A 14,826-nucleotide genomic window follows, 5' to 3' on the forward strand; every position below is an offset into this window, starting at 1 on the left:
AAACTATCAAGTCTGCCATAAATATTTGATGATGAACAAGCTCATAAAAAGAAAATGTAGAATATGAATAGAGGGAGAGCAAATGTGTGATTCAATTTTTAATTACCATCGCCTTATTCTAAAGTCAAGTTCATCTTTAAGAGAAAGAAAACAACAAATTTCTCTAACCTGGCCTAAATGATCAGCATTGCGTTTATTTATTTTTTTGAAGAAAAAGGATGAATCTTCACAGAAACCAAAGAATGAGGACACAAGAAATAAGGTAGAACAGTCTGGTTTTATTACCATATGTAATCAAGAGCTTTTATTTCCCCTTATCTTCTCATTTCTTTCTTTTTCTTTCTCACTTTTTTTTTTTCCTTTTTTTTTCCCCTTTTTTATTTTTTTACAACATACATTAAGTTGTGAATCAGATGTTAGGGGGATGTGGAAATGTAGGGAAACCGGTGACATCACGATACTCTACAACTTTACAACAAATGGGAGTCTGAATTTGTTGCATCTACCAGTGTATAGCAAGGGTGGAAAGCAAAGGCACACATAGGTTTATGAACCCCTCAAAACAAGGGGTGGAAGGGAACCGGTGACGGGGAAGGACAAGAAGAGAAGACCCACTGAGTACCAAATGAGAATTTCAAGGTCAAGCTGGTAGCGGACAAGATGTACATTACAAAGGCAGATCGCTGTACAAGCTGCTGCTGTGATTATTTGCTTCTGCATTTTGACAGGACGTTTTGCTGAGTCATAGCAATGGGGCCCGTGCATTTGGTACTCAGGGAGTTTGGAGCTTGGTGAGAGAGTTGTGAGTGGGTTCTTTTCAAAAATGACCTTGCTACCTACAGTTTTCAAAGTTTTTGTTTGTTTGTTTGTTTGTTTTTATTAAAACAACACCATTGCTTTGGATACAGATCTATCTACTCTAGTCTGCATAGTTCACTAAGGGTGAACAAAACTGTTTCATAAAAGAAGCCATGATGAAATGAAAGAACATGCAAGCACCCTTGTTACACACTTTGGTCTAGACCATCCAGACTTTATATATACCATCTATAAGCTAATGGACTTAAAATCTGTCTTTTCAGTCATTCAGAAACAAAACCAAAACCCTGAAAAACAAATGGAAGTATAAAATTTTAAAAAACAAATTGAAACAGAAACAACCACCTTACTCAAACATACTGTTCAGTAGATATATATATATATAAAAAGCTTAGAAGCGATCCCCATCATTTGTCTACAGTATGTTGACACAGTTATTGTAACAGATTAAAAACACATCTACGTTTTTGCATAAACTGAAAGGCTGGAAAGGAACTTACACGCCTGCGCGCACACACACGCACACACCTGTGTGCGCGCACACTCCCACGCTAGCTACATGCACAGTCACACAAAAGAAACAAAGGAAAAAAAATACATTTTTTTTCCCCGGAGGAGTATATGCAGCATCCTTCTGGAGCAGCAGGTAGCTGCAGCAGGAGCCTGCCTGCCTGTCCTAACTCTGTGTGCCCTGTGTGCTGCGGGACGTGCGGCCGGGCGTGCTGCGGGGCTTGGCACCACTCGCCGGCGCCTGTCCCCAGCCAGGCGACACGCCAGCCCCGGGGGACAAGGGTGTTTGTGGTTTCTCTGCTGCCCAGAGAGAATGATCACTGGAGACAGCGCGCGGGAGGCAGGGGAGGGCGGCACGGTGCCTTTGGGGCAGCACGGCTGGAGGGTAGTTGTGGGAGAGGACTTGGCACGGCTGGAAGTGGGACTGACCCAGAGGGTTTGGCACTGGCCCGGTGTCTTGAGGGACGTGGGGTTGTGCCGACAGCCACTACATTCTTCTTTGAATGTCTTTGCTCCGATTCTTGAGAGGGCTTGGAGGAGGAAGGACCAATAAATATTTGCATTACTCCAAGGAGAAAAAGAAAAAGGTTTTACATACTACAGCTCACAATTATACACAACTGAGGGTGTAAGGCACAAATTTACATGTGGAAGAAAACAGGCTATTCACAGATATATTCCCACGAAAAACCCGTGTGATAAGACCATAATTTATGCATGGTAACAGCCGGCATATTAACTAGTTCACACTGTTTGAGGATTTTGTTTGCCGTCTCACATGCAAGGTGAAATGAGATGGCACATCACAAGCTGGTGCCTTCACAGAAAGTATTAGCTACTGACAAAGCCATGTTGATAGCAATGGTGCACAAATGTGCGGCTTTTAAGAGTTTCTCTTGCAGTTGCGTTAGAAGTTACGAACTTACGGTATTTGTTTGTTGCTGTCTTAGGTCAGAGGCCCAGCCAGCTAATTAGCTGAGAGACTTAAATAGATATCCCCGTTTTTTTCAGCTAATCAGACAGTCCAGGCACAAAGTTCAGAATTCCAGCTCCAACTTATTTAACTCAGTGAATTTATTGGAAAAATAAAAGAGTTTTAATTACTCCAGTTAATGGGTTTCACGTTAAATAGGTATAACTTTCAAGGTACTTCTCTGAAGAGCTGCTCAAAGGATGATATGCAGAAGTCATTTCCTTAGGAAAAATGAAAGTTGAACAATAAATAAGAGGAGTTACTTGCGTTAACAGTCACATGTTATTCATTAAAAGAGAAGGGTAGCAGAAATCTATGACATAGTTCGCCCAGCATGGCATTTAACTGCTGTAACCAAATGGCTGTAACACTGATGGGCATTTCACAGTACCTGCACTTAGTAAACTTCTGCCATTGTTAAGTCAGAGTTAGCTTTATCAATCCATTCTTTTTTTTTTTTTTTTAATTTTTTAACTTTTTTTTCTTTTGTTTTTGTAATTATTGGTTTTGATTTTCAGAGCACTCTTTCCCAGTTCAGGAATGCACTGTGCAGCTGGGGGGGTGAAATGTCACAGTCATCTTTCACCTGTGTGCTTTTGGCTCAATATTTGTGGTGGAGAGTTAGTCTTCTGAGCAAAGAACCGGAGGGCTGTGGGGTCGAGTCCTGCAATCGCAAACCTTCAACCATGGGTCATATGGCTCGGGTTAAAAAAATATTCCACTTTTCCCAGAGAGCAGAATCAACATATCCTCAGCTTGCAACAACCGTCTTCTTAGAGGAGCAGTTGCAGAACACTGGTTTTCAAGGGCAACCTCTGCTTAATTGCTGTTCTACCCCCCACCCCACTATGATTATGTACATGCGTCATTGGGTTTCATGGATGTGGAGAGTGGAGCAAAGGAAGGTTTGGGAGGTACGTCTGGCTTTAGCGAGGGCGTGCGTTTCAGCCCCGACCTCGTCAGAGAGTTGTACGTGGTGAGACTCGGCTGTCGAGATACAGTCACGGCCTGTGCCTGCGCGGCGTGGACCTGTATGGAGTCCACTCGCTGTGGAGCAGGCGGTGGGTTGTCACCCCTGCCGAAGCTCTGATTTCGGGAGAGGTGGGACGAGTTAGAGGAGTTGGTGTTGTTTCTTTTGAGAGTTGACGCCTGGTGACTTCTTGTGAGCGAGTTTGTCGGGTAGTTCCTCTTGTAGTCCACGCTGTAGGCAGAAGAATGCATTTCCAGCCGCTTGCTCAGGCTGCTCTGAGACAGCGAGGTGCTCGGGGGCCCGAGAGAGGCTTCCCGCTGGGGCACCTTTGGCGGCATGCTGTCGAGACTCTCCACAAGGTTAACCCCATGGCTGGGGCTTTTGCTGCTGAGATGGTCCTTGATGGTTTTGTACTCAAGGGTGGCATTCTGGTCCTCCACAGACATCTGAGCCCCATCGTTCATTTTTGGCTGGTCGACGTACTCGTGCTGGTAGCCTTGCTGGGAAATGGGCAGGACCACAACGCTGGGGATGTGGCTAGGAGAAGCCCTGAGTGGCAGGTCGGTTGGGATCACGGGTGAGGCCATTGGAGGGATATCTTTTGTGCAGGCATTGATGAGGTTCTGGTTTCTTTCCCATTCCCTGCTGCCACGACTGGGCTTCCTCTTCTGTTGCAGGGTTGGGGTAGACTCAGGGGTTGGCAGAGCAGCCAAGTCCAGGTGGTGCTGGTCAGCCTTGATTAGCATCTTGGCAGTGCTGCCTGGGGTCGCCAGCTTGCCATTGTGCATCAGGGGCGTGAGGATAGCTTCAGGCTTCGGCTCCTTGGATTGAGCATCTCCGAAGAGGCCGCTGAGCTTGGTAACACTGCTCATGGAGCCACGACGGGAGTGGGTCAGCTCCTTCTCCTTCCTCTGCACAACAGCCACATCTCTGCGGCGGTGGTCGCAGATGCAGTACACTATGATTCCCGAAAAGACGGCCCCCATGACAAAAGCAAGAATTACTGCAATGGCCAGCAGGGTAACCGGCACCAGCTGATCATGACCCTTCAGGTAACTCTCCCGAATCACTCCTGAAATGAACAGCATACAATGGTTAAGTAAACCAAGGACAGGAAAAAGCCACTTATCATTAACTACTTCATTTAAAGGCACCCCTTGGGAGGTCTGTTTGTGTCCTGCAAGGTGATTTTTGATCAGCTTGCCCAAGTTTAGAGACATACTGTACCTGCCAGGTACATCTTACATGCACAGCCTTGTGCTCTCTGTATAGCTTTCAGATCTGGAGCTGAACACTATGAAGTTCAGGGAGGGAGAGAGAATTCACTTGCAGGGCTGTTGCAATCAGTTTGAAATCTATGCCCTGGGCAAATTCACACTGACTTCGAGAGGTCAGAACTATTACTTTTCTTCCTCTGACATACTGCTCATTCCTCCCCTCCCTCCATCCCGTCCCTGCTCAGCTAATGACATCTTATTTTTACTACTGTAAATTGTTCAGACTGAAAATCCTATAAAAGGAAGAGAGGAGGGAGAAGCTCTGCAAATATCAGAGAAGTGTGTCCCATGTTGTTTAAGGCTTGTCATTCTGTTATCTTTGTCATGTGTTTTAAAAGTCACTGTCACATGCCTGAGCTTCAGGAGGATGCTTAAATAACCATGAAAGACAGAGCACAGTGTGGAAATGTACTGAGCCTTGCAGAGGATTGTCCTTGCTCTTCCAATTTTTAAAGCTCTCTCTTGTTCTGGACACATGAATAGGCTGACCTCTGTGGTGAAGCTTATCCTTTTTCAGCTGAAAGCTCTGACTTTGAGGGCCTCATTTGGTGGCTCTGTGCTGTGGTCTGAGATTAGTGTCAAATCTTACTTGGCCCTCCAAGCACTCCCTGTCAGAGAGGGCATCTTTGGCAGAGAGTGTCTCCTCAGTCTGAAGTCCCTAACACAGCATTAATCAATACTCTGAATTTCTAAAGAAAGGAACTTTTTCCTGACATAGTTGGGCATCAAGCCAGCAGTATTAATGAAACACAAGCACAGAGCCTCTATTTTGCTTTTTTTTTTCTTTTTTTCTTTTTTTTTCCATTTCTGGTTTTGTTCTTAGTGCTTAACAAGGCACAGCCACTGCCTGACAAGGAGCTGAAGGAACGTCTCTCCCACCTCTTTCTCCAGAGAGCATCCAAATGCCAGGGCATTAAAAGCTCCACATGCTATAAGGAAATATAAGCCACATCCTTATTACAAGAGAGACAGCAAGACAGGAAGAGAAGTACCTCCAAGGCTCTCCCGGGACCTTGCGAAGATACAAAGCTTTCATGTCATAAATCATCTCCTCCTTTAGAATAATGTCTTTTTGTATATTTGGCAGACAAGATATTTGTGGCCCAGAATTAGAACCAAATGCAAAATACTCCACAGCAAACTATATTAAAAGAGTACTGAAAAATTGCCATTATCTCACAGAAACCTTTGATAAGTATTCTGGGTAGATACAGTATTGCTTCCATGGCATGTATTTTCTGTCCCCATTTAATTACAGTGTTTAGTTGGACAAGGGGTATTTGCCTACAAGATAGGAACTTTATATTTAAAATAAAACAGCTCTTGAAATCATAAGCTTCTGCTTGTGACATCACAGCTGTTTGCCATGGAAATTACCATGCTGTGACAAGCAGAGGGTTGTGATTTCATGAGAAGAATAAGGAGCAAGGGCACATGATCCCTTAGAAAACTTAGAGTCTGCATTCATGTAAATGTCTTCACAGTAAAAGAGTAAGGCGAGAAAAGAAGACCTCAGGAAACAATGTCTAAGTAGAAAGAATCTTTGAATTAAATGTTTCACAGAACACTCTTTCAAAGCCCAGATGCTTTTCTTAGGCAGACGTTTCTACTCTTTGTCATGAACACCTAACAGAAGGTGGTAGTGCCTAGCCCTGTAATTTTAATCCACACAAAAGGCTCCTGTAGGTAGTCAGAAGCACAGTCTGGTGGTTGCAGCATCATCAATAGGAACACCATTTCACTGCAAAGGTGGCAGTCTTCTATGAACCCTACACCTGCCAATATTTACTTGCTAGAACCTGCAGAATTTCCAGACCAAATTTTTTCACACCTGTAAAACTGCCTGTGGTCATTAGCTGGAAAACCAAAATTGGGAAGTCTTGAAGGGGTGGAAAGGATGGTCAGGGAAGTGTTAAATCTTATCAAGAAATGCATTGCTAGGCATGATATTAAGGAAAACTTCAGCTTAAAATGCCTGATTTCAGGGACACCTTCCATGGACAAACTTCTCAGAGAAATACTCCTTTGAGTGCTGAAGTCTTATGTTTTTTCATGAAAAAGACTCAAATGCCTGGCTCAATGCCTACCTAAGCACCTACAATCATTAAGCCTGTCTGTGTCTGGAAGCAGAAACCGTCCATATCCCAAGAGGAAGGGACAGGACATTTCACAGAATCACAGACTAGTTTGGGTTGGAAGGGACCTTAAAGAACACCTAATTTTACCCCTCACCCCCCGCCATAGGCAGGGACACCTCCCACTGGACCAGGCTGCTCAAACCAGACTATTCCTAGCTTATGCATTTCTACCACTTTACCCATCACTTGCAGCTGTGGCATGGAGGCAGAAAACAGGAGCCTTGTCTTCAGCTCTCCCTGTCTGGTTTTATAGAAGGACCTGAACCCAGGTGACACAAGGTATGAGAAGCTATCTCTAATCCCCACATGGGAGGAAAAAAACCTGACTAATCACTGGGATAGAGGTTTCTCTCATATGTTATACCTCTTTCCAGTAAGGCGTTACAGCAGATAAACCAGTTTGCTCTGGGGAAGCTTACTTGCTCTGTTTGGAGCCTGGTGTAGCAACGGTAGATGGATGGGTGCTCCGTGCCTCGTGCTTCCTGATGGCTATGTGAGGCTGCTCTCCTCACTCAGCCTTCTGCTTCAGGCTATTCTACAACTGACAGCTGTAAAACACAAACCTGCATCCTTGCATACAAAAGCAGCATGAAATTTTGCCATCAGTTTTACATTACCAATGGATATGGACTCATTACAACTCACGTTACAAAATTACCACACATTTCAAACTGAGTGACCATGTGTACTCAAGAAAAGAGTAGCTGAAATGCTGTAGCTCACACTGCAGGTGTTTTATGAGCAGAGATTTATGAGGGCCTTAGAACAGCCTGATTTCAGCTAGTTCCTCCAGAGCTCAAACCTTCCTGAAGTTTGTTAAGTTTCCTACACTAGAGTGAAAATATATTTAACTTTAGTGGCTTTGCTCTAGGCAGGTGGGTCTTCTCTGGACACAATCTCAGGTCAATGAGGTAATTTAGTTTTTATGATGGATCACATCCAAGTGTCTTATGTAAGTAATCCCAACAACTTTAACTTAAATAAAATGATTAGGATTGGCAAGATTTGACCTGCATTAAAGATTATGAAACAGATACAATTAAGTAATGAATAAGTATGAGGAATGTTCAGCATCCTGCTATCAAGACCACAGGGAGAGAAATCTAATATGAAATAGGCTACTGCAGTTGTCAATCAACACCTCAAGCCCCTAGCATCAGTAGTAACTGCGTTCACAGAACAGGATGAATAGGCAAGTGTGTGATCCCAATGATAGGCCCAGAATGTGCCAGTCTGAAAGCAAACAGTGTTTGTGCCACTTTATATACTTCATTGTGTGTGGTTTTACACATCCTGTGGTTCTTAAAGAACTGTTCACAAGGCTCAGTTTGGCATCATTCATTAGCACACATTATCAAAAGGATTAAAATAAAAGAAGAAAATAGTTGAAAAATTGTGGGGCCTACATTTTTGAAAGTCAGATAAAATATTTCAACCACCAGCTTTGAGGAAATATCTGTTACTGAAAAGTCTTATAGCTATATATTATCTGACATTCTTGACACTGTGTACTGGAAAATTGACTAAGCTGGCTGCATAAAATACTATGGAACCAGACTGTAAAATATGATAAATACTGTTATATTAGTTTCATTATATGTTTAATAATAAAACAATTATTCTGTGCAAAATACTGTTACCTTGCACTTTTAAAATATTCTGTCTGGCACTTTGCTGTTTGCAGTACATTCTTTCCAGATATGAAAATGAATTGCTTATTTCATCTAATGTAGTTTGGAAGTACTCATTCATACTCTTGTTTGTTTTCTGTAGCACCTGAAGACATATCACCATAGATAGTAACCAGCTACTCTTTATTAACAGAATTACCTGTACTAACGCTATACTTGGGAAAGGTCTGGTGATAAAATAGCAGTAAAACTCAAAAAGCTTCAAAGACGTAGATGAGGTTAAATATATGTACCTTCAAGGATCAGGCTTTACATGTAAGTAATGCCACAAACATGCTGACACTTGTCTGTCTCCCTGAAGTCTTCCACTGAAGACAGGCTCTGTTCCTTGTGAATCACAAATGGGCTTATGAGTGCAGTGCCTTCCTATGTATGATGTACTATTCTTTCTGGCTTCTAAAAGGGCCAGGCTAGTGACCTGATATTCTCCACTTTCTATGGCTATTGTGATTCTCACAGACAACCTGATCCTTCCTCCTCCACTAACTTTCTGTAATTTCATCCCACGTCCTTTTAATTGTATCATCTAGCATCAACATTAATTTTCTGAGAATATACAGTACTGTATACTGTATATACTCTGAGAATATACTGTACTGTACTGTATAATCTGGAACATAAAAAATCACCTCTTCTTGCTCATCTAATGAAAGAAAAGACCTGATATATAACTCACTACTTCTTCCAGAAGAGCTTATAGGTAAGATAGAGGGAGCTGGCTGACTGGTTGGTTAAGAGGACACTAAGAAAAATGTTTCCAAATATCCAAAGTGTTTCAGTTCTGAAATGAGTTAGTGCTTGCATAAATTGTATGACTAGAATATTGATCTAACTTGTTCCCCAAAAGCTAGCTGGGGAAAAAGCAAGGAGACATACATTTCAAGTAAATAATATAAATAATTTTTCTCTAGTTCTGGAAAAAGTGAGAAGCAGACTTGTTGAATGCCTCTGGGTGAAAATAAGAGAGAAAAGATCAGATGTGATGCAATGACCTAAATCTACGGAATAGTAGATAGGAAGTAGGAAAGAGATGAGGCTTCTTCTCGTCAGCTAACAAAAGTATTCAAGGGTTAAGACTTCACCTGGACACCTGTTAAAAAGCAGTACAGCAAGATGTGCACAGTGCTGAAAGTGTTACCATATGGAAATGCTGATGACACTATTCTCTGCATGTTCTGGTTGTTCTAATTCCAACAGGAAAAACAACAACAACAACAACAGCAACAACAACAACAAAATCAATCAAACAAACAAAAACTTCTGAGGGCAGAAACGTAATCAGGATCATGTAAGCAAAGGAACAAAATTCATCATCCTAAAGAATATATGGCATGAGTATAACAGAATAGGAATAATGAATGCCAGTACAGTAAGTTTGAATAAAGGAGGACAAATAATGAAAGATACAGAGATTGAAGCATTTACTATTTCTCATGCTTCACTTTTCAGCAAAAATCCACACTCTGGTCTGTGATCAGAAAAGTAACAAATTCAGGCAATGCAGTGCTGACCAGAACAGAGAAAAGGGATACAAAAATTCAGATCATGTGTGTGTTTTCAAATTGTGTAATGGAACTGGCCAAAGCAGTCGCTAGACACTGTGCAGGGTCTTGGATGATGCTGAAGGATGAGCAGCAAGAGCTCTGGAAAAGGACAAGCATTTTACCTGTCTTTGGGATGGGCCAAAAGGAGAACCTAACAAACGACAGACCTGACAGTCCAATTTTTAAAATGGGAATGACAGTAGAACAAATGATTAAACTATCAATTTTATAATCATCCTAAGGATAATACAGTCATTATATACATATAAGCTGAAGCAAATTTACCAAGAATAAATTACATTAAACTAGCTAAACTTCCTTCCTTGACAGGATAAATGGTTTACTTTTTATGGAGAAACATTAAGTATGATACATTTTGACTCATTTTGTCACAAGCAAATAAAAGTGAGCTAACACCTGCTGAAAAGCTGCACTTGAGAAGTATTGATCAAAGATCTGTTTGGAAAGAGACCTGAAGTAGGTTGTCCACCACAGGATTCCCTGTTTAGACAAAGGGAAGTCCAAGGAACCCTTGTTAAGCTGTGGTAAACGGTTTTGTTTCTGTGGAAGGAGGTTCAAACTTTCACAAGCATGTAATCAATGCTACAAAATTAAATGGTGGAAGTATGACAAAATAAAGAACCAAAACAGTTCCTTAGAAAACGGTGGGCTGGGTAATATTATAAATGCAATGGCTCCACAAGGATTTTTATTACTCTTGGAGCACTAGCTTCCTTATATCTGTTTTGAATGAATGTGTCTGTCTCAGGAGAAGAGCAATTCAGAGGCATCTGCAGAAAGGAGACCTCAAGTCTCGAGGCCTAACAAAAGAGCTGTATCCCTTTAGCATGTGCAGCACAAACAGAAGCCTTTTGTGATGAAGGCTGATTTTCTTTCTTTCATCTGTGATCAGCGACAGAGATGGCAAAACCTCAAGATGAGTCCCACAGTCACTTTTCCTCTAAATCTGTTTCTGTCTATGCTTCACAAACGGAAATTCCAGCTAATAACACCCACAACTGCTTGATGAACAAAAACAAACAACCCTACTTCCTAGTTTGACTAGCTTAATGTGAGGCTGCTTTAGTGATACAATAGGCTGGATGTGGCCTGCTTTTATGACCAAGCTAGTCATCGAGAATAACAGGAGCAGGGCAGAGAGCAATATCTGGTCCCGTAACTACAAGTTCCTGTGTGTGAATAACCTCATTACCTGTCATCAAAAATAATGCATTTCTGTTTGAGTACTACAGCTAGCTGCGGTGTGGATACAAAGACACCTCTGTTCCAGATACGATTTATGGCCCTGAGAGATGCACGCTGGACAATGAGGTGACCACATGCCATGTGCATCAAGAACGCTCTGTGAGCATCTCTGCAGGGAGCTGTCATTGTCTAGTTTTCCAATATAGCCTGTGACAGATGGTAAAGTAATAACCCAAAATGGTGGCACACATGAAACTGAAAAACAGAGGTGGGAAATGAAGAATGATGTTTTGGCAGGGAAGTGGGGGAATAACTACCAAGGAATAAGGTAATATTTAAGCCTAGACCACACATTAACAGCAGTCAGGGAGCGGGTGTCTTTGTTGTCTTAAACTTCACCTCTTTAAATGGAAATCAGCCCACTTCCATCTCCAACACCTACAAAATCACTTGAGACTTTCCACAGAGCAAGTCATTGTTCCACAAAGGCACAATGGTTTTGTTATTGTTGTTGTTTAAGGAGAAAACCTTGCAGTTAATTTCTTTCTTCAGTGCAGGCTTTTCTGTCTGATGTAAGTCTCCCTCTGCTTAGACTTGTAAGAATGCTGGTATAGGCTCATTATGAATGGAGGTTTTTACAGGCTTCAGAACATCTTTTTTAAATGCCACTGAAAAGGTTTTCAACATGTGTCTACAGGTGTTAGAACTGTGTTTACAGGCAGTCTCATGCTGCTAAAAGACTATTTCAGCCTGGAAAATCTCTGCAGGTATTAACAAGCTTTCTTCTTCCTTTTTTTAACCAGACATAGGAATAAAAATAAAAAAATAAAAAAGAAAAAATCACATGAAGTTAGACTGGACACTCAAAATTAAAGTGACAGCAGGTTCAGGAATGACCAGAGTTTACCATGCATTTCTGAGATCTCATCTTATTGTTTTTCTTGAAGAAATAATTTCAAGGTTTCAGAATAAACCAACCACATTATAATCCCAATGATTTGATGTTAGCCACTGTATTGGAACTGCTTTGTTGACAAAGGTAAGTAACCTCTTACTTAAAGGTAAGTACAGCCTCCTCCTCCCCCCCCCCCCCCCCCCGTAAAGCTGTATTATTGATTTGTAAAGGTCTGTAACCATAAGTTTTGAAGTTTTGCATGACTGCTGAAAAGAGCAATCCATCTCCTTATGACTCCAGTGCCTCCTCATGGCTCTTAAAGGCGGTTGCCCAAGCTAGCTCAGATATTTAGCAAACAAAAAGTGGATGCATGTGCTTGAAGGGAAGAATGAGTTTAGCAAAGAAAAAGCCTTCAGTTGCAAGAGGCACAAGGATCCTCAGAGGTACAAAAAGAAAGTGTACTTCAGAACTTTGAAAAGAACATCGATACATAACATGTCTGAACTAACATGTAACAAGCCTGAGAAGGATCTAAGCAATCAGATCAGACACAGAGGCCTCTGTCAAGGTATTTTGGCCCATAGTCAGACCAATTTCAGAAGCAATACCTCCAGGACAGGTTCATCTATTGACCCTTAAGTGTGGTTTTACTTCTTTCAAGTGGTCCAAATTCTGTTACTTCTTCCATCTGATGAATAACTGTTGACACAACTCTCCATAGAGAGAAGATGGTTGCAACTTCCTAAAAGAGGTGAGATCAACACATAGCTCTGCTCTCAATGGGAAGATGCAGAATATTCATTCCTGCATTTCTTATGATATGTAAGTTACGCAAGACAGGTTAAAGAAATGACACCACCAAGTCCTTAAGAGATAACGTATGAGTCTTGAAGTATCATTTTCAAAATAGTTTTCAATTATTTGTTTTTATGAGCCTGCAATCCAATTTCTCTGCATGTCACAGCAGCCATACAAAACCTGTACGACTGTCATATATGTGAATTTTGACAAATTAGAAGGGAACAGGCCTTTTCTGAAAGGGATTAATATAGATAGAAATTACAAGCTCTGAACTAGCAAATTAATGCCCAGATATCTCCCACCCCTGCTGAAATGAAGGGCTGGCAGACTGGAAAATGACCAGAGCAGCAAGCTCTTACAATATTTTAAGTTGCATTACTTATAAGCAGTAACTCTGTAAATAAGCCAATTTATTAAGTTTTCAGGTATGAGAGGAGCTTTGAGGTACACAGCCTCCCGGATCTACAATGCAATGAGAGTCATCACAGTCCAGAAAGCCAGTCCAATTTTATTTGTTGCAGTGGCTTTGCTGAAGGCCAGCTCTTGCACTAGAAAGCACTTGAGAAACTTTCTCCCACTGGCAGAAAACATGCAGTGACTGATCACTTTGAAATTTCCTCTATTGACGTAAAAGAAGCCCAGTGCACATTCTAGGACCTTTCTACTATGCCTGGGATGAGCTTAAACATACCCAGATGCTCCTTATTAGTTTACTTCAGGGGATCTTTCACAGCTGGGTTAAACCAGATTTACATACGTTTGGCTGAATATGCATGATTTCAGGGCTTCAGAGAAGTTGTCGCCTGCAAAGTGAATCTCTCATCTTCACAGTTCCCATTTCACTGCATGGAGTTCTTCTGACAGTGCAGAACAAATGGCGTGGTTTTTGGTTTTTTTTTTTTTCTCCTGGTGTGGGCATTATGTATTCTAGGCAGCCCAGTGCCTTTCTGGAAGCAGTTTTTATGTACAGTGTCAAGGAAAGAGAAGCTGTCACTGAGAAATTCTGTGACTTTCCTTTTCCTTTCTTACAGCCTGTTTTGAACTATGGCCTTTCTGCACAACAGGGAGAAGTGAAGTTTTCTGAATGTCAACAAGAGCAGCTCTGCTTAGCAGGCTGAAGCTCAAAGCAGCCTTACAGAAGAATTGGGGTTAAATTTCAAACACTTTATACGACCTAGAAACAAAAATTGTTTCCTCATCAAGTCTGATCTTCTTTAAATACACAGAAAATGGAAATGATGGTTTTAAGCGGGTGACTAAACACATCGCAGCTGAACTACCAAAGGAGCCATCTATTAAACATCCAAGACATTTAAATAAGACTGTGCCCTATATATTCTATTCCCCGAGGTCCTTTGAAATGATTATTGAAGTTGAACAGCTAGGTGGCCAAGCCATCTATGTTTACTGATGCATATTGACTATACTTCCTAGAGATAGTCCTCCTGTCCACAGCTGGGTTGCTGGTTAGGAACATAGCTGCACCCCATGTTAGGCCTGCTCTTCTAAAGAGGGAATATGAAACCTCTTCCATCACTCATATGCCTAAAATGTATATTTTCTGACAGAAAGCAATACTGTGGATTAATTCTTCATTTTCTCCACACTCATGAAGGTATTTTCTTCAAGATCCGGACTTAAGGATTAAAACATGCTCCCAGTGGTCAGTAAAAGACCACTAGACATATTTACAGGGCTGGGTCTGTAGATCGAAAGTAGCTTATATATGGCTGGTATTTGGTATATCTTTTCCCTCTGTATTGTAGTCCCATAGTCTCATCTGTCACTGAATACATTAAGCGACTGGGAAATTGCAGTGAGTTTGAAACACCGGCCACAACAGTCAGCAAGACAGATTTTACCTCTAGTTCTTTCTCTGTATCTCACTACTCTTCCAATATAAGTATTAGAAGCCTTATTTCCTCTCAGTTACATTCATTCAGATCTGCAATCCCTCCAGTAAAGCAAACAGGGTTACTCCAGTTACATCCTGAGGCAAAAG

At 41.6% G+C, this 14,826-nt stretch overlaps 1 protein-coding gene across 9 annotated transcripts in view; it reads right to left on the minus strand.

Moving 5' to 3' along the window:
• Positions 1-258: 258 nt before the first annotated feature.
• SEMA6A (semaphorin 6A) overlaps positions 259-14,826 on the minus strand; it is a 119,965-nt gene continuing 105,397 nt past the window's right edge. For all 9 annotated transcript variants that reach the window (XM_083818207.1, XM_083818209.1, XM_083818208.1 and 6 more), the window contains one exon: positions 259-4,344. In XM_083818207.1, the coding sequence (XP_083674333.1) occupies positions 3,155-4,344 (1,190 nt within the window). In that variant the 3' untranslated portion in view covers positions 259-3,154. The remainder of the gene's footprint in view (positions 4,345-14,826) is intronic.

The sequence above is a fragment of the Anser anser genome (genome assembly GCF_964211835.1).
Source record: "Anser anser genome assembly, chromosome: Z".
NCBI lineage: Eukaryota > Metazoa > Chordata > Aves > Anseriformes > Anatidae > Anser > Anser anser.